The sequence below is a fragment of the Sebastes fasciatus genome, chromosome 8 (assembly GCF_043250625.1).
Source record: "Sebastes fasciatus isolate fSebFas1 chromosome 8, fSebFas1.pri, whole genome shotgun sequence".
NCBI lineage: Eukaryota > Metazoa > Chordata > Actinopteri > Perciformes > Sebastidae > Sebastes > Sebastes fasciatus.
The window spans coordinates 17667613-17691025 of record NC_133802.1 but is presented as its reverse complement, the minus strand read 5'-3'; the positions used below and the strand labels follow the sequence as shown (position 1 = coordinate 17691025).

Sequence of the window (23413 nt, the reverse complement as noted above, 5' to 3'; positions counted from 1 at the left end):
TTTTTTCTCAAGGCAGAGTGATAGGACGATCTTCTTCGCGCCACGGGCACTCCATGCACTGACTGTGACTGAATGTTGTGTTAATGACGTCCGTGCGACCAGTCAGGTGATGAGCATAACATCAAGCAGGGAGGGGTGGAGGGGCGGCGCGCTGACGGTCTACAGGTACAGAGCAGGAGGGAGCGGAGGAGAGAAAGAGAGAGAGAGAGGAGTGCGGAGCGCGAATAGCGGACAAGATGAGTGACAGTCGGAAACGAAGCAGCATGTAAAATTACGGTATTCTGGAAATTTAAAGGTTTAGTATAATTATATTGAATAATTTAAGTGATATATGTGAACACATACTAATCATAGGTCAAAACAGGCAGAAGTGGTAAAACGAAGAGCTGTTTGGGAGCCGAAAGAGCCGGTTCTTCTTGGTGAGCTGAGCCAAATGATCTGGCTCACTAAAAAGAGATGAAATTCCCATCACTACTATGTCAAGTGGACAAAATTTGTTGAGCTAATTAATATAAATATATTGAAATAGAACTAGTTGCTCAGTCCTGAAACAACAACAAAATATCACCAAGTGAGACTGAATAAAAATAGTCTCCTCTGGTGTCACATTATAGCTGCTATAGTTTGAACCAACAACTTTATTTAAACCTGCAGCTTCTGTTATCTTCAAACTGGTCTCTGTGGTGCATGCTCCATTATTTATAAATAAAGACTAAATGCTGGAGCTCCTGGGGGGGATTAGACGCGGAGATCGCTGTAATCCGGTTGGAAACGCATGTGGGGATGAGCTGTACCCGGTATGTTGTGGGGTCGGATAGGATCTGGGCCCGGTTAGGTGTGCATGGGTCTGGTAGGATTTCCCCTCTTGGAGCAGCAGCTGGACGCATGCGCCCACTATTCCCACTATTCCTCCATCCACCACAGCGCAGGAGCAAATAGGATGAACTTGTCTCTGCGTTTTACCTGTTTAAAGGCGCCGCTGATTGTGTGTGAAACAGCCCCAGACCTGCTCACGGGATAGCTGTTTTCTTCTGTAAAGTTTTAAAAAAAGGGGGAAATACTCGACAGGAGCAGGACGCACAACTAGAGGATTAATGAGGAGAGGGTCTTTGGATGTAAAGCGGGCAATAAGAGAGCGGATTAGAGGAATATAGCGAGGAATCAGAGCAGTGTGTTGTTGTTGTTAAAGATGCGGAAACTACAACAGAAGCAACAACAATCTGGATTTTGATCCACTTTGCTGTGGGAGCAGCATGCCTTGGCTCAGGAGAAGGGTGAAATTGTTCCAACTTGGAGTGACCCCCAACAAACACCCTGAAGTTTTCTGGGGACTATTTTTTTTGTGCTATGCATCGGCTTGTTTTTACACCATTCCGCGGAACTAACGGTTGTTTGGACCCGAGTCATCATGTCAAAAGTCATTCAGAAGAAGAACCACTGGATCACCAAAGTGAACGACTGCCTGGTTGTGCGGGACGCGTGCGGGGAGCTGAACGTGGAGCTTCGTGGCGGAGCTGAGAATGGAGAGTTTCCGTCCATCGGGCAAGTTAAGGAGGATGCTGTGGTGTACCAGGACGGTAAACTCTGCGAAGGGGAGCTGCTCCTGGAGGTGGAGGGGCTGCCTGTGTCTGGATTACCCCTCTATGACATTATGACTGTGATGAAGTGCTGTAAAGACCCAGTCAGGTTGAAAACTGTGCGTCAAGGTAAGAAAAACATGAAAATATAGAATGAATGAATGAATGAAAGACTTTATTTCGAACTTAAAATAAATAAAAACAGATACAAAATAATAACAAACAAAAGAAGAGTAATAGTGTCCGAAAAGGAGTAGGTAGAAGTAAAACTTATATTTCCCTACCCCCTTTCTCACTTCTCCTCTAATAACTCATATATCATAGAATGATAATATAATATAATATATAAACTGTCCCAGATTTATTTACATCCCAAATTAAATATATGAACAGCATCCCAAGTTTATTTACAACCCATATATCCATCCAGAGTTAAAAAGTAGATATAAACCAACCCTTAACACAACCCTTATTACAACTGTTCCTCAACCATATACCTCCCAAAAATATATTTTTTGTGAACTATGCGGGAAGGTAAGAAAAACATGAAAATATAGAAACTGTGGTGGCACCAGTACTGTGTGTGTGTATGTGTGTGAGAGAGATTAACACTCACTCACAAAAGAGTCCCAGTGGAAGTTGTTTTATAATTGCCATGTGGCACAGCATTATTATTATGAGCACATAACAAAATGGTGATGTTGTGTGTGAAGTAGGGCAGAGAGAGTGTGCATGGTGATGCTTGCTGTTCATCTCCTCTTCCTTCCACAGCAGCCTGGAGTTTTCACAGGCTTTGACATGAAGCTGCCCTGACAGTCCTCCTGCCCTCATTTGTCTAACATCGCTAAAGCCACTCTGGGTCAGACCTGCGGGGTCACAGATTAGGCCATTTACAGAGACCGCAAGCTCCAGAGCTTCATCTGCACTCCCAACATTTACAGCACAGCACACACTGCTTACTGCCAGTAGTCTCTGACATGTGAACTTTTGATACCTTACTTTCTCTGCCCTGAGGATTAAAGGCCACTGCCACCTTATGTAGCTTGTTGTTTTATCTGCTGATGGTAGTGTCCCATCTGCAGTTTACAGTTCCGCAGGGCTTCTCTCTAGGGTTGCAACCAAGGATTATTTTCTTCATCGATGAATCTGCCTATAAGACTGCCTGTCTTAATTGACACTTATAATGAAAAGGGCAGAGGCGATGTCTTGAAATGTCTTTTCTTTTTCCAACCAACAGTCCAAAACCCAAAGATATTCAGTCTAGAGCTTCAATAATTAATCTGTTAGTTAAAGTAATCGGCAACTATTTTGATAATCTATTAATCAGTTTGAGGATTTTTTTTCAAAATTCTAAGATTCCAGCTTCTTAAATGTTAAAATATTTTCTGGTTTCTTTACTCCTCTATGACACTAAACTGAATACCTTTGAATTGTTGACAAAGCAAGACATTTGAGGACGTCCTCTTAAAAACACTGATTGACATTTTTCACCATTTCCTGACATTTTATAGAACAAACGACTAAGTGTTTCATTGAGAAAGTAATCAACAGATTAAGCAACAATACAAATAATAGGGATGCACCAATACCGGATAGGATATCGGGCCAACACTGACTCAAATAGCTGAATTGGATATCGGTGACAATGGAGCAATTTGTTGCTGCATTACAAAGGTTTACACTTGAATTGTAATTCCTGTTAATTCTGAAGATTTTTTTGCCAAGTTGTGGGTGTATGATTTATTATTTTTAATAATATATAACAATTCACTATATTTATGTTATCTATATATTTCTTTTTTACATTTAGTTTTACAAAGTAAGGATTGCGAAGTTTAAGTCAAGCCTGATGTTGCCTTACACATAAAAGGATGATCCGAGTCACTTTCACACAGTGAGGCATACAGCTTATTAATTAAACACTGGTGTCGGATCGGTACTCGGTATGGGCCGATACCCAAAGCCCAGGTATCGCTATCGGTATCAGGCCTGAAAAAGTCAGATCGGTGCATGTTTAAAAAATAATCGTTAGTTGCAGCCCTAGTTTACTATGATATGTGACAAAGAGAAGCAGCAAATCTTACCATCTGAGAATGTGTCGCAGTATTTCACTATTTTTGCTTGGAGTACGACCGACACCTAATTGCTTTATCAACTAATCGTTCCAGTTCTACTTCTTCCCTTAAAGTAGTGTTGTTTATGTTAACTGAGGGCGATGCATTGTTTGTGAGAGCGGGACACCACTCATGGGCAGCCATGGTTATTTCTGGAAGTGCTCCCTGCGTGTTGAGATGAGCTTGACCCATTGCCCACGGTCTGCTGCATCTGCATCTGTCTGAGAGACAGCTAGAGGGACAGGGATGCAGCCACTTATTCAAACTTTTTTTTTCCTCAGAGTCTCCAGTGTACTGTTCATGGTTTTTGTTGTTGTTCTTGTTGGCCAAATCTGGATGTTCTTTGATGCCTGAGTGAATATTTAAATATATATTTTTTATTTCAAGTCGTTCATTTCACCTCAAATGTCTCTTCCCACACACGCTCACGTTCACTCTCCTCGCTCACACACTCACACAATATTTGACAAAGCTTGCAGTGCTTTGTCTCTGGGGAAATCATTAACTGTGTTATATAACAGTGGTTTAGTTTCAGTGTAGCATCATTGCCTTTCTAGTGTGCTGTATGTCCATTAGTGGCTGCACAGTGAACGCTTGACCTCTGGAGCTGAAGTCTCGACCCCTGGGACAAGAGCTCAGCACTTACGCTGCTTTGTGTTTGCAGAACAGGCGTTTGTTTGACATATGATCAGACCCGGCGTGCACCATGGGAGACTTTTAATATCCATAAACAGTTTTCTAATTATTCTGAACTTTTATAGAAACACTTTGCACTTGTAAAGACTGCGGCAACACCCCGACTGTAGACATAGTATGTCCTGAGCCGTCTGCGTGGCTTTGTCATTAGTATCTCACCACATAAGTCAGCAGATTCTCCTTGTCTGTAATTAAAGGAGGGGCATACTCTTCTATCTGAGGAGCTCACAAGACCTCCATTGTGCCTCACAGTCTTTTGGGCTCCCATGCAGAACCAGCCATGGATGGATCGGATCTCTCTCCTTTCCCCTCCAAAGAGCTGTGGGTCACATTACAGGAGGCCACATCACCTCAGTGCTGTCGGTGGAAACTGTATCTGTGTGTGCAGGTAGGCAGGTCGTTGCTGTGGTATACTACAGCCCCACAGGTGTGTTGCTCCCACTTAGGAATGCAGAAAGAAAACCACCTGAATGAAGTCTGGGCATTCCTGTGGTGGAAAGGTGGAATATTACACTCTAGTGGTTTCAGTGGAGTCTGGGTTTTTATTAAGCTCTGTATTGTAAATAACACTTAAAATTGGGAAGGAATGACAGAGATGTGAAAGAGCCTTTTATTCAAACAGTAAATGTATAATAATAAATACACTAGAATCAGTGTTAACTTTGGCACCTGATTTTGATTCAAGTTTAGTCTTGTGACTAAAATGTAATTTTAGTCATTTAATTTTTGGTAATTTTAGTCAGCAAATCTTAACATTTTGGTGTCGGTTTCACAATTTTTAGAAATTGAAGTCTATTTTAGTCTATAATTTTTTAGTCTATATCACTAGTGATGTATCTTCTGCTGCACACAGGATTGTGGGTCAGAATAGCCAGAGAAGCATGCTGGCTTGCATACTGAAAAATACAACCGGAAGCAGTAGGACATCCTGGTATTTTTGGCATACTGCATACTACATCTTTTTGTTTGAACAGAACAACTCTCTGCTGTTCCTGCTCAACTAGCATAACCACAGCTAGCTACCTTTTCTCTCCACTGATCATTAAGAAACTGGATTCACTCACCTGTTCACCAATATACTTTTCATTGTCTCGGTTTTTCTTGAGAGGAGAAACTCAAACGTAATGTAGGGATAAGTTCCTTGATAAGTTTATTTTTAGAAGAGCACCTGCTTCTTTCACCTCATGCAGTAACTTTGCCTCATGTCTCTCCCATTGCGCCCATTTTGAATCCCTTATTCATTCAAACAGAAAATACTTACTCATAAAGTACACATTAAACACAAATACAACAGTGACTGTGCAACATATTCTCCTTTCTCCCCTCCAACAGGCTGTGGTCACTTCAAATGTAACGACACTATTTCTACTTTGTTTACGGAGGCCCATGTGAATGATGAATAGATTTATGGTATGGCATTATTTTGAGGTTAAAGTACAAAGAGGGAGTACTTTCAGACATATCAAGACTTTGACCCACCAGTGTAGCTCTTATCTGTTGTCATCAGTTGAATCCAGCTCACAGGTGAAAAGTTTTGTCATCGTGGTCTTTTTAATGAGCATCTGATAACGGTGGTGTGTCTGTAAAGGTGCAAAGGTTGTGCATCAGATCATAAACCGATCAGCCATAACATTTAGACCACTAAGAGGTGAAGTGAATAACATTGATTATCTCGTTACAATGGCACCTGGCAGTGGGTGGGATATATTAGACAGGAAGTGAACATTTTGAACTTTGAACTTTGTGTTGGAAGCAGAAAAAATTGGCACGCGTAAGGATGTGAGCGACTTTGACAAGGTCCAAATTGTGATGGCTAGATGACTGGGTCAGAGCATCTCCAAAACTGCAGCTCTTGTGGGATGTTACCGGTCTGCAGTGGTCAGGACCTACCAAAAGTGGTCCAAGGAAGGAAAACTGGTGAACCTGCGACAGGGTCAGACCCGAGGCTCATTGATGCACGTGGGGAGCAAAGGCTGGCCCGTGTTGTCCGATCCATTAGAAGAGCTACTGTAGCTCAAATTGCTGAAAAGGTTAACGCTGGTTCCGATAGAAAGGTGTCAGAACACACAGTGCATCGCAGTTTGTTGCGTTTGGTCAGTGATTTGTGTATAACGTTATTAGAATGATACTTGTTGGTTTAAAGTTGAGCTAATTACAGTATATGCATTTGAGACTGAAATATGTCAAAAAACAGGTGTGAACTATACTGTTTAACAACTTGAACCGTCTTCTTGGCGTTTGAGTTTATACCTCTTTAAGTGAACCAGAAACCCCTCCAGCACCTAAAAGGTCTGGGGTTTTATGGTGCTATGATCATGGGTGGGTTTGGCCGGGTGTCTACATAATCTCCGGGACAAATGGCCCCTGTTCGCCTTCAAACTCGCCTTCACTTGTACCCAGCCAGAGGGATTCAGGGCAGCCTGCTGGATGCCAGGCATTCCTGAGAAGTGGGGCCAGGAGTTCACTGGTACACCCCGATGAAACCTCAAATTCTCCATCTTGTTTCTGTTTCACCCCTCCTCTCAGGCCACTTCTTGCTTTCTCCCATCACCCTGCTCAGTCCTTGGCGACAGGGTGGTATAGTGGTTAAGGAGGGCACCTGTTTAATCATTCAAACCTTTAGAATTGTAGGTGTCTGTCCTGCTGAAGTGTCCTTGAGCAAAACTTGTAGTGCAACTCCAGGGTGACTATAAGCTGACTCTACACTGTGTTGTAGTTGTCGAAAATGCGATGGAAATATGGCATTTATGATTGTTTCATGTATTAGTTTGAAGAATGTTAATCTCCTCATCGCTCAATACAGATCTGATGTTTTCATCTGCCACTTTTTTAAGCCTCTTCGTTGGAGTTTGCGTAACGTTTAGTCACATGCGTCATGTACATCATGATCTATTCATTAAGTCTGTTTCCATTGCACTTTGTCGCACTTTGTTTTTATCAATACACCAACTTGTTGTGATATTCCTACTTTTTTTTTATATATTGAAAATGTGCATAAAACCAAGTGGATTGAAACACACTTATTGTTGTGTTTGTCCCACATTATGCAAAGTAGAGGGGCTAACTAGCATTAGCTGTTTCTCTTTCATAGGTCCAGATGTGATGACAGAAAATAACCAGACTGTTAAAACTCAAAACAACGAATGGTCCTGTATCCTCAGTGCTCCGTATGTTACCCTGCGATCATCACTAGCTCCATCTTAAAACTGCCTCCGTTATGTAAAGATTGCACTAAGTTGTGTCACTGACATTGTGTCTCGGATCTTTGTGCGTGGTTAAGAAGGCTTACAAACTCATCCAGAGGATGTGATGGCTTTGTAGACACAGATATCTGCTGTGATGTGCTTGTCCCAGAATGCAAGTCCCTTATATTTTCTTAAGTATGAAGATTTTGTCAGTCTTGATTTAGTGCATAAGTATATCCCTGAAAGGCTTGTCAACGGCTTGTGACTTGACATGCTGTGGCTATCTCTCCTCCTTCTCTATGTACCCTATGCTTTATACTTTTTCTTCCACATCCACCGTCCCCTTTATGAGCTCTGTTTTAGGCAGCAGTGAGGGATCTCAGATGTTTTGTATGTTCTTGTCTTTTCATTATATTCAACCTCATTGGGCACAAAAAGTGACATAGACTGAGAGTTTGACATTGTGAGAAACTCTGGTGTGGGTGTCTTCATAAATAGCCTTGTTAACATGTGTTGCATAATTATTTTTTTTAAGGTTTATATGCTGGAATTTAGCTTTGGCCTTGATGGAGTGACTCGCTAACATTGATAACAATGGCAGCATACTAGTGAAGGAGCAGTGACACCACACACAAGCAGCTTGTGTCATTTAAGCTTGAACAAACGTTGGTAATTCAGAGGCTTTGCCTCAGGCGCTGTAACAATGAGGTTGGAATGTAACGCAGATCAGACGGGTAACAAGAAACAACCATCGGTACTGTGGATATAATACTCCAGCAGGCAGACACAGGCATGCATTGTTATAATTTCCATTCAGTTAGCTGTAACCATGTAACAGTGTTTTTGTCACTTTTTACTACAATCTATTTGGGCTGGGCATCAAACCTCATGTGCTCATAACACAGAGTATTGAAAACAAAGACTGACATCAAATGTCTGGTCAGATTTGTATTCTTGTTTACTTTACAGTTGGATCAGATAGTTCCTGATTTAAATCAAAATCTTGGACTGTATTTTTTATCTTGTAGCTGCTTGTGTATAGACATTTAATATTAGAGAGGGTTGGCTTCCTTTTTACATGACAAATTTGATTTGTTTAGAAAAATGTGCTTATATTTCTCAAAGTAAAATGTCAGATAGATATAATTTTGATCAATCAAGTACTCCTTTGGTCTAAAAAATTGTGAAAAATGTCCATCACAGTTGGGTGATGTCCAAAACCCAAATACATTCAGTTTATCATTATAGAAGGGAAAGAAACAAATTCACATTTAGAGCCAGAACAGAAGCTGTAACCAGTAAATGTTTGGCATTTTGCTTAAAGTCCAACTGGAATCAATGAACTGGAAGTTTAGTGTGTGTGTTGGTGTGGGTTGGAGTGAGTGTGTGTGTTTGTCTGGAAGACGTGCATTATTTCAGTGGTGCAGAAAACAGGTGTTACCCCACAGGGAGCCAGGAAGTCTTGTCTGACCCCACATACAAACACACACATCATTTATTTTTGTTTTAGGTAGTATCAGAGTGTGGTCTGATGATGTAGGCTGTATCTCGTCATACAGTATGTACAGAAGAGCTTAAATATTTGTAATGACATCAGCTTGAAAGAAATTCTGCAGCAGATAGATGAGAGTAAAACCATGTCTGTACAGTTAGTTCATGAAGAGATGCAGTACTCCTCCGCTGCATGCCAGTCACATTATCACTAATAAGCATGGAGAGCCCTCAGGGTTTCTAAAGTACAGCACGTTTTTCTCTTGTGTAGTTCACATGCATCATGTTTCACTTCTAACACAGAGTCCTACACAGAGACATGTTCACCACGAAGCCGAGCGAAAGCAGCAAATAGGCAGCATTTTACTTTACGTAGTGATGCTCGTCCCTGACTCCAACAGTATTTGAAATGACAAAAACATGTCTTGTCGCAGCACTTTCCCTTTTGTTTTTGCTTTTGAGTCTAGAAGGTACAATCTTGCCCTCTATTTTTTCTGTGCTGTGTGTTGTGTTGCAGCTGTATTCATATCATAAATGTCTGCACACATGGTTATAGCTGTTCAAACCATGTTGCATTAAGTGAACACCCAAATCACCACACAGACTGTTATTATCATCTACACACATTATTATTAAGAAATATAAATGGAAATATTCAGTTCAGTTCAAGTTTGACGATTGAACAGCAAGCACTTTAAATAATGCACAAGCACCTTACCAACAGTGATTTATTTATTGATTATTATTGTAGAATTTCTTATTATTGTTGTTGCCTCTTTTTTATAGTTTTTAATGAATGAGAGAGCCAGGTCACATGCATTTGAATGTACAACTGTACTTTTTAATGTATATGACAATAAGCTTGACCTGAACTGAATTCACCTTTATGCTGGTACTTTTCTATTTTGGTCAATCATATGTTGATATGAAATACATAACAGGCAACACAGCTCGTACTTTCAACTCAGATACCATGTAAGTTACAACCAGCATTGGTTATGTCCGACTTTAAGTATTTTAACAAGGATCGCCTGAATGCACCATTAGTTTTGTTCTGTGTGAGGGTGAACTGTCAGAAATAAACATGAATTAATTAAAAAAGATTGAGCGAGTGTATAAGGGCTAAGAACATTATGATAGAAGTATATAATGGCCATTTCCATGCTCATTTATGTCTCATAAGCTGTTGCAGCAAGTTTTGGGTTGATACCAGTTGTTACACAGATTTGGTGCTAAATTTAAAAAAAGTTTGCCACTTGAGAATTGCTAAAAATGATCAAAAAGCCCTCCAAAATACCACATTAAGACACCAAGACCTCGAGGAACATCGTAAAAAATCGATGCTGTGATTATAGGGACCCCAGTATGAAGTAATATTCAATTACACCATTTAGAACACATGTATATTACTGCATGTACAAAACTGCATGGGATTCTCATAAAGTATGTATCTCTGTAAAGAGGAGACTTGTGGGTACCCATAGAACCTATTTTCATTCACATATCTTGAGGTCAGAGGTCAAGGGACCCCTTTGAAAATCGCCATGCCAGTTTTCCCTCGCCAAAAATTAGCCTGTCTTTGGAGCCATTATTTAGCCTCCTTCCTGACAACATGACATGGTGGGTACCAATGAATTCCTTGGGTTTTCTAGTTTCATAAGATATCTTCACTGAGCCCGCTACAGCCTCTTAACTACAGTAATATCGGCCAGGATCACCGGCGATCCCGCGGGTCTCCGAGGGTTAATCCTAGTATCTATTTCACCCTTCTGTCATCTGCATCTAAACATTTGCTGATATATAACTTAGAATTCTGCCATAAAACACTAAATTAAGATTATTTTACAGTTAATAAATCAGCTTTTGAGATGTCAAAATGTTCCATAGTTGCTTTTTTACTTATATGAAACAGATGCATGGCTTGTTTGTCACATTTAATCTTTGTTATAACACAAATCCTTAACTATCATATACAGTAGCTGTAGGAGTTTGAAACCAGCCCAGTCCTTCTCTTCTTTTTGTCCATTTTCACTGTCACCTTTTCTGGAGCAGTAACCTTCCTGCTTCAATAAGGTTTTATGGGTATGCAGCAAAAATATGTTGCGAGTGAACTCATCACAACCTTTATTGTAAGATAACTTCTTTACCAGATTGCGTGTGCCTGTCGGGTTGTTTTTCTCAAAGGGTCAAATCTTTGTTATCAAGATGACTTCCTATAGGAAACAAACAAAAATGCAGAGAAATGTTCAGCTGTAACTGTTACATTGTTGACACTAGCAGTGAAAATGGGATGTTGTGGGAGCTGCATGCTGAATGATAGTCAGAACAACCATGACCTCTGAAAGATACGATACTGTACAAATGTTTGCTTTGCATAATGAACGACTGAATCATGGACAATAAGAGTTGGTGTTATGAGACCTGCTCAGACAGTCTAGTCTGTATTTGGCTTTTTATTGCTTTGTTGTGCATGAATAGCTGTGATCGATTGGTGTGGATGCAAGTAGAAACCTTTTATTGATGCTCCAAGGTAGATCTACCGAATCTGCTCTGAATATTTTATTTTATTCAACACTCGCGTAACAAAACAGCTTTCAGGTGACAGAACCAGCAAAATGAAACTTAGAAATAAAACAGCACGCAGAGCCCATGAGGCTGAACAAGAATCAAGCAAGCAGTAATACATAAAACCCATATATGTTTATTATCAAATACTGCAGCTATAACGCCACCGACAAACTCACACTCCCCGCTGCCACACACACACACGGTCTGTCGGACACTCGCAAAAGTTACACCGCAATGACAGAGCGGCGGCGAGCACGAAGCTACCAGCAGAGCTACAGCTGCTAACGTAGCACAAACACACATACTGTTTGTCGGACAATCGCTATTGTTAATCTGGGCAGACATAGTATCGTTACGCAGGGCAGACACAGCGGACCATCTGCTGAACTAAACTAAATGTGCGGTGGAAAATTTTACTGGGAACGTGGCTGCATGTCCATGACACTACACGCAGCACCGTGGATGCTAGAGTAGCTCTCCTGATGGTGAACTGGGGACTCAGTTGTCTGTTGTGCTCATACACTACAGCTGGCGCACCGCTGCATGTGAGGCACTAATCTTGTTGGTTCAATGGGTACCCACGAGTCTCCCCTTTACAGACATGTCCACTTGCATGCAGTACAAATGTGGCATTTTGCCTATTCTAAAATGGTGTATTTCTGGTGTGTTCTTTATATTATTACAGTTACAACAGTTATTACAGTTACAATATATTGCCATGTTTACAGTATCTCAATATATCACAATATATTGAATCGTAACCCCTGCATCATGATACGTATTGTATCAACACATTCTTGCCAGTACACAGCCCTAGTAACAGCTGTAATGGGAATATCAACATCAACTGAAGGCGTCAGTATACTTCATCAGAAGTGCTCATCAGATGGTCAGACCGCTTCAGAAATCCTCTTCCTTCACACCTTTCTGATGTCAGACCGGGGGGGTAATTTGTGTCCGACCATTTCTGTAACAAAACTGACAATCCAATCTTTGTACACCCACTTCATACTGTGATTAGCCACAATTGAACTCTCTAGCTTTAATTTAATGTCACTAGCTCTATTTATGCATTTTTAACACCACTATCTCTGTCACTATTGATGAGAACAACCAAGTGCAACGCTATGAATCCCTTCCAGGTGAGACTGTTTGAAAATGTGTGGTTATACTGTATATCCCCATATTAAGATGATATTGCGTCACTAAACACTTTTATCTTTGAACGTGGTCGGACAACACGTCGTATGAACTAGTTGTGTTGGAGCAAACTGTGCTGCTGCTGACTGTTAATCTGTCGTCTGCACCCTGCCTACAGAATATGACGGATTGAGTCAGGTGATCCAGAAAGAAAACTACCGTATACTGTGATACAGCTTTAAGAGCTTGCCATTGGATTCTCTCTCTGTCTATCTCACTCTCTCTGCTGCACTAACATGCACGTGCAATTAACTACACACACTCCTACTAAGTCAATCACTCACACACACACACACACACACACACACACACACAGACACACTCACGCACACACACACACACACACACACACACGTTCACTGCAAGAGAGTCTTATATAGTGGAGATAAATTGACATTTAAGCTGTGCTCCTCGTAGATTCACACATCTGGAAGGGATTACACACCATTACAGGCTCCGTTTTATACACATGAATCATAGTTCTACTTTTAGTCCGTTTCTTTGGTTTTGTTGTGGTTGTTGGGACCAGTAATTACACCTTCCTTAAGATGCAAATAGCATAGTGTGAGAAACGTTCTAATTTTCCCAAAGGTCCTCTGTCATCATGCTGGATTTCACAAGCTGAAGCAGGACTTGAGAATGGAAAATACTGTACATCTCTTAAGGAATAGTCTGTGCTCATTTGATTGTTTGTAAAGTAAAACACTGCTACATTTATAACATATTTTTTAAATATAAACCTTATTGTGTTGTTTAGCCGAGGTGAAAGATGATCCTTAGAGGATTTCTCATGCTGCTGATCTCTCTATCCCTCCCCTCCTCCGCGTCCGTCAATCTCCAGAGATTCAGGTTGCTCATAAGCCCTTGAGAGGGCTGACCCGACCCTGCTCGGTTAACCAGTGTATAAAACGCTTTATGCACTATGGTCTGATATCCTGACACTAATAATCACGCTGCTGATTAATCTGAAAGCCTCTGGCTGCATGTACTAGTAAAACATATCAAGATGTATCAGTTTAAAGCAAAATTAATGGTACAGAAAAGCTGGAATTAGTTTGTGAGTAACTCCAGCTTTAGTTTTCCCCTTGTTGTACTCGCACTGCAGCGATGACCGCACCAGTAGGTTGTGAAGGCTTTCTGTTGGCAGGACACTGCTTGTTAATATTTAATGAGCTACAGGGTTGAGAGATTAGACTAGCACAGTCCCTCTTCTTTTTCTGGCATTGTTGTCCTAATGGGTCACACTTTATTGAAACAAGAAAACAGTTAGGAGGAGGATGAAGAGGGGAGGCTTATATGAAATGTTTTCATTTGTCCAGACTCCAGACTTTTGTGTGGTTTAGAAAACATGCAGCCTACAGTCCAGGATGAAGTAGAAATACTTTGGACGGTAAAACCTGAAATAGGTTTGTTAATCCCATTGTTCAATATCTGCAAATCCAAATATGAAATACAATTTTATTAGATTGTACAGGGCTGTAGCTAATAATTATTTTTATTATCGATTAATCTGAAGATTCATTTTTCGATTAATCGTTTATGAAATTTCAAAAAATTGTGAAAAAATGTCCATCCCAGCAACCAATTTTACATCTTTAGATGTCTTGTTTTGTCTGACCTAATTTCCAAAAACACAAAGATATTCAGTTTACTGAGATGTTGCACAGAAAAGCAGAGAATCCACACATTTTAGAGGCAGGAAACCGAGAATGTTTGACATTTTTTCACTATTTTTGCTTGGAAAATGACTGAAACGATTAATCGATTATGAAAATAGCTGCCATTTTTTTTTTTTAAGGATGGGCATTTCCAGCAAAAATACAATTTGATAATCCTTGGGAACTATTCGATCATTCTTCGAAGATTTTTTATAATTTAATGACTATTCGAAAATTATGACCCATCCTTATTATTTTTTTGTCAATCAACTTATCGATTCAGCTCTACTGTGGTGACTTAGCATTTTGTTCTCTAAAGTGGAGAGCTGAAATGGTTAGACGATTAATCTATTAGTCAGTCGACAGAAAAATATTTGGCAGCTACTTTGATAAAAATGAATCATTTAAGTAATTTTTCAATTAAATGCCACACATTCTCTGTTTCCAGCTTGTCAGTTGGGAGGACTGGCTGTTTTTCTTTGTTTATTGTGATAGTTAACTGAATGTTTTAGTTTTTTGGACTGGTAATCTGACTGAAATGAGTAGTGTGAAGATGTCATCTTGGGCTTTTGGGAAAATTGTGAGTTTTTGACAATTCTTTGACATTTTATAGACTAAACAATGAATTAAGAAAATGATTATCAGATCAATTGATACTAGAAAATAAATATTATTTGCATATCTCTGATTTTCATTATGCTCCAAAAGCTCAATCGCAAAACAGCGTTTGTGCAGTATTTTAAGATGTAGCCACCATTGTAGTATTTTTATTGAAGATAGTTTTTATATTTAGTCAGATAAATCAAATGTATGTTTTATATTTAGTGAGATTCAGTCATAGCATGTTGAGTCAATGGCATGAATATGTGGCAGTAGTTTTTGTTAAAAACCTACATTCTGTGACTGTAGCTTTGTATGTTTAGTCTGATGGACTTTCTTATGTTTATCCTAAACAAACCACTATTGTTTCCTCTGAAATTTAAAAAATGCATCACTTCCTGCGCAGCAGAGGAAGTTTCCTCTTTTTCCAAAGTGGTACACCCTCATACTGTAGGTGTGTACCACAGCAAATGTCAAAGCCTTCATTAAATGGCTTTATGATGGATCACTGTTATATGGCGTCAGTTTGGAAGAGAAACACAGCCTTTTATTTATACAAAACAGCTGGGAAGGGGTGCTGTGTTGCAGGAAAGTGTCAGGTGAAGCTGTTGTCAATACAAATGTAATGTCATGCACTGAGCCCTCTAGTGGTAGAATCATGTATTATGGGGATGGTGGATCTAAAGGACTAAGGAGGGTCTGTTGTCCCTTTTGGTTTAAAGTAGTTATATAATGCAATCCATGCTGTTTCATTGTTTAAAATAGTTTATAAAAGACATGTTAAAACATTCATATTTACATTATTTTCAGTAAATAAGTGCAGGAATTTATGAGAAATCTGATAATGATAATTCAATGTTAACTATGAACAAGGAAATACATTGTCATGAGTTACATTCAGAGATGCTTTTATTCTGAAGTGGCATGGAAGTAACAAGTAAGCCTTGTAGCTTTAGTGATTATTTGTTAATGTTTTATGATGATATGTAAAACACTCGTTTTGGTCACTGTTTGAAACGTGCACTACACAACAGGGCCTTCATTAACGGACAGATTGGAGAATTTGTAAATATAAAAATATAATGTTTAATAGTGATTTTTAGTCATATGTTGTATCGTTGTCTATCTTCAGTTCTGTTGTAGTTTACAGAGATGTAAACTCAACAGAGAGCTTCCACTTCTCCTTGTTACACCTAAACCCGACCACATACACAGGAGCTGGAGTCAGTAAGCAGAGCCGGCTTTGATCTCTGAGATTTAGAGGAACCCAACTCGTCTTCCCATGATCTTGTTCCCAGAGTATTCACCCTGGAAAAGGTGAAAAAGTTAAATCACACCAGAGGACAACTTCAAACAGGTGGAGAAGGTTCAAACACCTTGTGTTGTGTGTCCCAGCGTCCTTGTCCGTTCCCAATCATATATCTGCGTCTTGTGGAAGGACGTCTTATCTAAATCGAAGCAGCTTTGCAGGAACCGGCTTCCTCCATCTGATATTCTCGTTACTGTCAAGAAGCTTGTTCCGGTGTTGTGGTTTGAGTTAGTCACAGTAGCAGATAGACCCCAACAATGAAGGTGATTAGTTGTTGTAAGGGAACCCTCTGTGCTATTCTGTGTAATGGCTCTGCAGTCTCAAAGGTGCACAAAGATTACAGCTACTATTGTAATATAATTAACAAAGCTTTAATATGAAAAACCAAACAACTCTACTTCAGAGTTCATGTGTTTAGCAGCTTCACACAGTCTGATTGATGTGTTGCATGCAAACAGCTGTGTGTGCATCTGGAACTCATCTGCATAATACCCATAAGACATTTCTCTGTTGACTGGCACCACAGGCTGATCAATCCTCCACCTGCCACTGTGACAGTTTTAGTTATTTTCTCAAAATTTAATTCTGTTCTGTGGCATTTTCTGTGATAACCATACTGTCAAATTGCTCGCTTAACATAAAAAGGTTGACATATAGTCTACCAGTAAGGAAATACTCTTAATTTTTAAACTGCACTATCAGTGTAGTGCAGAATAATGGCTGTATAATGCAACAAGTAAAACCCAGGGTATTGGACAAATTGGCGCTAGATGGGAAGTCACCCAAGTCATATTAGTCTTTAGAGCTGCAACAATTAATTGATTAATCGATTAGTTGTCAACTATTAAATTAATCACCAACTATTTTAATAATCAATTAATCGATTTGAGTATTTTTTAAAGAAAAAAACATGAAAATTCTCTGATTTCCATCCATCCATCCATCCATCTTCAACCGCTTATCCGGGATCGGGTCGCGGGGGCAACAGCTCCAGCAGGGGACCCCAAACTTCCCTTTCCCGGGCCACATTAACCAGCTCTGACTGGGGGATCCCGAGGCGTTCCCAGGCCAGAGTAGAGATATAATCTCTCCATCTAGTCCTGGGTCTTCCCCGTGGTCTCCTCCCAGCTGGTCGTGCCTGGAACACCTCCCAAGGGAGGCGCCCAGGAGGCATCCGTGCTAGATGCCCGAACCACCTCAACTGGCTCCTTTCGACGCAAAGGAGCAAGGACTCTACTCCGAGTCCCTCACGGATGACTGAGCTTCTTACCCTATCTCTAAGGGAGACGCCAGCCACCCTCCTGGGGAAACCCATTTCGGCCGCTTGCACCCGCGACCTCGTTCTTTCGGTCATGACCCAACCCTCATGACCATAGGTGAGAGTAGGAACGAAGATTGAACGGTAGATCGAGAGCTTTGCCTTCCGGCTCAGCTCTCTTTTCGTCACAACGGTGCGGTAAAGCGAATGCAATACCGCCCCTGCTGCTCCGATTCTCCGACCAATCTCACGTTCCATCGTCCCCTCACTCGCGAACAAGACCCCGAGATACTTAAACTCCTTCACTTGGGGTAAGGACTCATTCCCTACCCGGAGTAGGCAAACCACCGGTTTCCTGCTGAGAACCATGGCCTCAGATTTAGAGGTGCTGATTCTCATCCCGACTGCGTCACACTCGGCTGCGAACCGATCCAGTGAGTGCTGGAGGTCGCAGACCGATGATGCCAACAGGACCACATCATCTGCAAAAAGCAGCGATGAGATCCTCAGCACACCGATCTGCAAACCCTCCTCCACCCGACTACGCCTCGATATCCTGTCCATGAATATCACGAACAGGATTGGTGACAAAGCGCAGCCCTGGCGGAGGCCAACCCCCACCGGAAACGAGTCCGACTTATTGCCGAGGATCCGAACACAGCTCTCGCTTTGGGCGTACAGGGATTGGATGGCCCTGAGAAGTGCCCCCCTCATCCCATACTCCCGCAGCACCCCCCACAGTATCTCCCGGGGGACCCGGTCATATGCCTTCTCCAAGTCCACAAAACACATGTAGACTGGATGGGCATACTCCCAGGCCCCCTCCAGGATCCTTGCGAGAGTGAAAAGCTGGTCCGTTGTTCCACGGCCAGGACGGAATCCGCATTGTTCCTCTTCGATCTGAGGTTCGACTATCGGCCGAACCCTCCTTTCCAGCACCTTGGAGTAGACTTTACCAGGGAGGCTGAGCAGTGTGATACCCCTGTAATTGGCACACACTCTCTGGTCCCCCTTTTTGAAAAGGGGAACCACCACCCCGGTCTGCCACTCCTTAGGCACTGTCACCGACTTCCACGCGGTGTTGAAGAGACGTGTCATCCAAGACAGCCCCTCCCCACCCAGAGCCTTCAGCATTTCTGGGCGGATCTCATCAACCCCCGGGGCTTTGCCACTGTGGAGTTGTTTGACTACCTCAGTGACTTCCACCAGGGTAATTGATGATGGTCCCCCATCAGCTTCCAGCTCTGCCTCTACCATAGAGGGCGTATTGGTCGGATTCAGAAGTTCCTCAAAGTGCTCCTTCCACCGCCCGATTACCTCCTCAGTTGAGGTCAACAGTGTCCCATCCTTACTGTACACAGCTTGGATGGTTCCCCGTTTCCCCCTCCTAAGGTGCCGGATGGTTTTCCAGAAGCACTTTGGTGCCGACCGAAAGTCCTTCTCCATGGCTGCTCCGAACTCCTCCCACACCCGCTGCTTTGCCTCCGTCACGGCAGTGGCTGCTGCTCTTCGGGCCCGTCGGTACCCTGCAACTGCCTCCGGAGACCTCCGAGATAACATATCCCGGAAGGCCTCCTTCTTCAGTCGGACGGCTTCCCTGACCACCGGTGTCCACCACGGTGTTCGAGGGTTGCCGCCCCTTGAGGCACCTAAGACCTTAAAACCACAGCTCACCGCCGCAGCTTCTCTGATTTCAGCTTCTGAAATGCGAATATTTTCTGCTTTGTTTTCTCTTTTATGACAGTAAACTGAATATCTTTGAATTGTGGACAAAACAAGACATTTGAGGACGTCATCTTGGGCTTTGGGAAACACTGATCGACATTTTTCACAATTTTTACATTTTATAGACCAAACAACTAATCGATTAATCAAGAATATAATCAACAGATTAATCGACAGTGAAAATAATCATTAGTTGCATCCCTGTTAGGCTTCATCCTCTGGGCAACATGGGTATCTGACCGTCTTCTTTTTGTCTGACCATCCAAAACCCAGAGATATTCAATTTACAATAACATAAAACATAGATAGCAGCAAATCCTCACATTTGAAAAGCTAACAGTTCATTTTTGACATTTTTCCTTTTTACTTAAGAGATTCATTGATTGTCGGAACAGCTGACAATTATTGATTCTCTAACGCATTTAAAGCCTTATAAAGGCATATACTGTATGCAATTTCTTCCTCTGTGCTGTCCTGCTGTACAGTCATGTCTGACTTTCTGGTCATGACCAAACAAACACATCACATGAACCTTCCTAAAAACCAATATTTTCCTTCAGTCCTTTGGCCTGCTTTCACATACAAATCTACCACAATCTGACACATGCCTCCGTCTATCAAATCACTTGCTGTTTTTCTTCCAGCTGTGGCTCTGAATCACTGTATCTCTAGAGTAAATTTAGACTCTTTTGACAAAGCAACGTAATGATGGAAACATTTTTCCCGAGCTGTTGGTGTCGGCTAAATTTACTTTGAACACTTAACTTGTGTAACTCGCTCTCTGTTTTATCTTGTGTTATGCTGCTTTTGTAAACGTGACCTGAAAGTGACTCAAATCTCATTGAGCTCTCAGCAGGAAAACAGTATTTCAATCTTTTATGTTTGTCTCTGTTCTCAATATAGAGCTCCAGCATGAGGTTATATATGGTAACTGAGGCTGTTTAATCAGGAAACCGTCACTGCAAATGCCATAATCTGACTGAAATGTCTTCAGATAACTGTTTTTCAAATGAAGAGCAGAAACAGAGGCGTATTTTTAAAACTGGCAAGATGATTAAAGGTAAATATGTCTTCCTAGAGATATACATGGTAACTCAAACACAGTGCAGGTTTGTTTTGTTACGGTCGGGGACTGTTTGTAAGCTTCTGTCTGTCCGACGATGGGAGTGACCTTGGGCTGCAGCTGTTCATCAGAAGTTGGCAGCATCTGGCTGCGCCGAGGGGTGAGGTGCAGCAGTGGGGGAGTCGGTGCACTGAGAAGAGAAATACTTTGTGCTGAGTAGGTCAGGTTAGATCGAGGACAGGACTGTAATTTGGCTCTAACTTGTCATTTGTTTAGGGTGAGACAAGTTACCACACTGAGAAAAGCTGAAACAAAGGCTATGATGATACATGTTGTTTGGCAAGTTTCAGTCTATTAACGACTACTCTGGAAAGATCAGTTTCCAGCACAGCTGCGACACTTGCTCATACGCTGAACATTTAGTCCTCACATCCTGACGTTTTCATCCCCTTGCTGATGAATTTGCAGCCAGGGACCGCTCTGAAAACCCTCCATGTTGGTGTTTTCAAGGAAACTGTGTTTGGAAGCCGTTTGTCTTTGATTTGTGACGCCATACCTCGCAGGTGTAATGCTCGTTGGAAGCCAACTCTCACATATTTAATGTCAGAGGCTTCGAGCATCCTTGAGCTTTCAAACAAGTTTTCAGTTTTAAAGAGGGCTTCAAAGATCTGTCCCTGTTTGCAACTACGGGATGGTAATATCCAAAGTTATGGCTTAAACAACTTTTAAAAGGTAGGTTCACCCGACTGAAACAAAATTGGAAAATGTTCTAACTTAGGTGGTATCGAGCCATGCAGATAGTTTGAGTTTTATTTGCTGCGATTTGTCATCTTAGATTCAACACAATAGAGGTGATTGTAATTTCATTTGTCTTGCTCACAGCTTTAAAATATAAAGTTTAAAAACTCAACAGCAACATCTCTTTCCACAAACAATGTCCTGATATTCTCTGGATAATCCTCACTAGCAACAGTTTTTAGATCCAATGAGAATAATGTAATGCTTACAGTATGTTTTTTAAAATCATCAGCTTGAACATATGCTGGAATGTATTTGTGATTTGTAGAAAATGAGCCTAAACATTACAAGCGAGAGCATGCGACATGCTGTACTAAAGCCAGTTGCATCAGCTTTTCTAATTTAGCCTAGTTAAAACCTGTGTTATGGCATTTGCACTCACGTCATAGAGCATACTGGATTTTTAAATATGTGGGCTGGACCAGAAGAACACTTTACACATCTATTTCATGAGGAGAGGTACCAGTAGATCAAAAGTTGCAAAAAAACTCCCGCACTGAAACGTTGCAAATAAATGTGTTTTTGCAAGTCAGACAGTGTGCAAGAGTTTGTTTGCAAAATTTGTGGGATGGACACAGTGCTATTTTTCTTTATAGTAAAAGTCACTAATCGCCCATTTCTCTCTGAATTACTTTTGTGTACACACATTATCAAATTAGCCTGATTGTGCTGTTATGTTTGATATTACATAGCTCGTTACATTGTGTGTGTTTTGACCTAGTTCACCGTTACGCGTTGTATCTGTATTCGCAATATTGTTGCATAATTAAACAGTAAATTAGAAACATATAATTGTCATGCACTTGGCTGTGCAGCAGCTGTTATGTCAGTGATAAAAGCTCCTTCTCAGTTTGCAGATTAGGAATATAAATGGGATAATGTGAGGAATTATGAACGAGTTGTTATTCGATTTCATTGTCACAAACTTTAGCAGATAATTGGAGCTTTTCGATACACTTACTTTTATTTAGTGAGTCTGTTCATCCTGGACCTGTTTGCTATTGTAATTTAATTTTAGGAAGTTTTGCTTAAAAAAATACTGAAATGATTCATTATTAATCATTATAGTTACACATTTAATTTTCCGTTGATAAATAAATCGACTGATTGTTTTAGCTTTGCAAGCTTATCAGTATATGCATGTTAAAATAATGGCATACATAAAAGAAAGAAAACCTTCTCCCTGTGGATTATATACCTTTCTAGTTTACGATTTTACCAGGAAAAGCTTTTAAAAAGGCACAAGGTCTTTACTATGTTTGGCCTCAATTAAAACACATCCTTCCTTCTCTTGGGCCTTGAACTCATCACTGGCTTGAATGTGTCTGGGTCAGCATTGGAAATTGTCCAGTCCTATTGTCATCACCGCTCCAGCTCTGGTGGATTTCTTTGTCAGTAGTGTGAAGGACATGGGAAGGAAGGAATTACTCATTGAGTTTTACCATTTATATGACAACAGCCTTGACTGTAGAAGGAGCTGCAAAAGAAGAAACACTAAAGGAGAAATTGGCTCCATTTTAAAAACTTGAATGGGAACAGTCGACTGTTTATGTTATGCCATCAGGTCCCTCTATAAATGTTTTAAATAATGATGTTCTCCATCTTGATATACTGTATTGTCACAACTTTAGATGACAACATGCTCTCATTAAGAGAGATCTAAGAGGACAAGGACTTGTCACATCAAACACACTGAACCAGTGCTTCATTAAAGCTAAAATTAAACAGAATTGCATCAAGTTGGAAGCAGTGCTCAATCTCATTTTAGTGATCTCAATTACTATATGATTAATGTTAAGTGTGATTATGTAATTATTTCTGATCCAAAGAAATGTTTATTTTATATATATATATATGTATTTTTTATTTTTAATTGTCAAACAGTGAACATCAATATTTTTCAGGTTTCAAAGGTACAGCTTGTTCCACAGGCTCCCATTATTTAAGATTATGTCTGAGTGCACAAGTTGAAACTGTTTAAAGATGTAGGTAGGGAAATAACAGTGGGTAGCTTAAACTTTGATCGAAATACTCAAGATATTCCTGTATCGTCTTTTTTCTCTTTCAACTTTAAATTAAAGCTGCTCAGCGGTTCGATCCCCGGCTCCTCCAGTCCACATTTCGAAGTGTCCTTGAGCAAGATACTTTGCTCCTGAAGGCTGTGCTATCGG

At 40.9% G+C, this 23413-nt stretch overlaps 1 protein-coding gene across 18 annotated transcripts in view; it reads left to right on the top strand.

Annotated features, from left to right (window-relative positions):
- The first annotated feature begins 187 nt into the window (after positions 1 to 187).
- LOC141772686 (membrane-associated guanylate kinase, WW and PDZ domain-containing protein 1-like) overlaps positions 188 to 23413 on the top strand; it is a 105187-nt gene continuing 81961 nt past the window's right edge. For 5 of the 18 annotated variants that reach the window (XM_074643977.1, XM_074643974.1, XM_074643967.1 and 2 more), the window contains exon 1: positions 200 to 1706. In XM_074643977.1, coding sequence (XP_074500078.1) covers positions 1409 to 1706 — 298 coding nt within the window. In that variant the 5' untranslated portion in view covers positions 200 to 1408. Of the gene's footprint in view, positions 1707 to 23413 lie in introns of all 18 variants that reach the window. The other 13 variants (XM_074643968.1, XM_074643971.1, XM_074643963.1 and 10 more) reach the window with 8 other exon arrangements.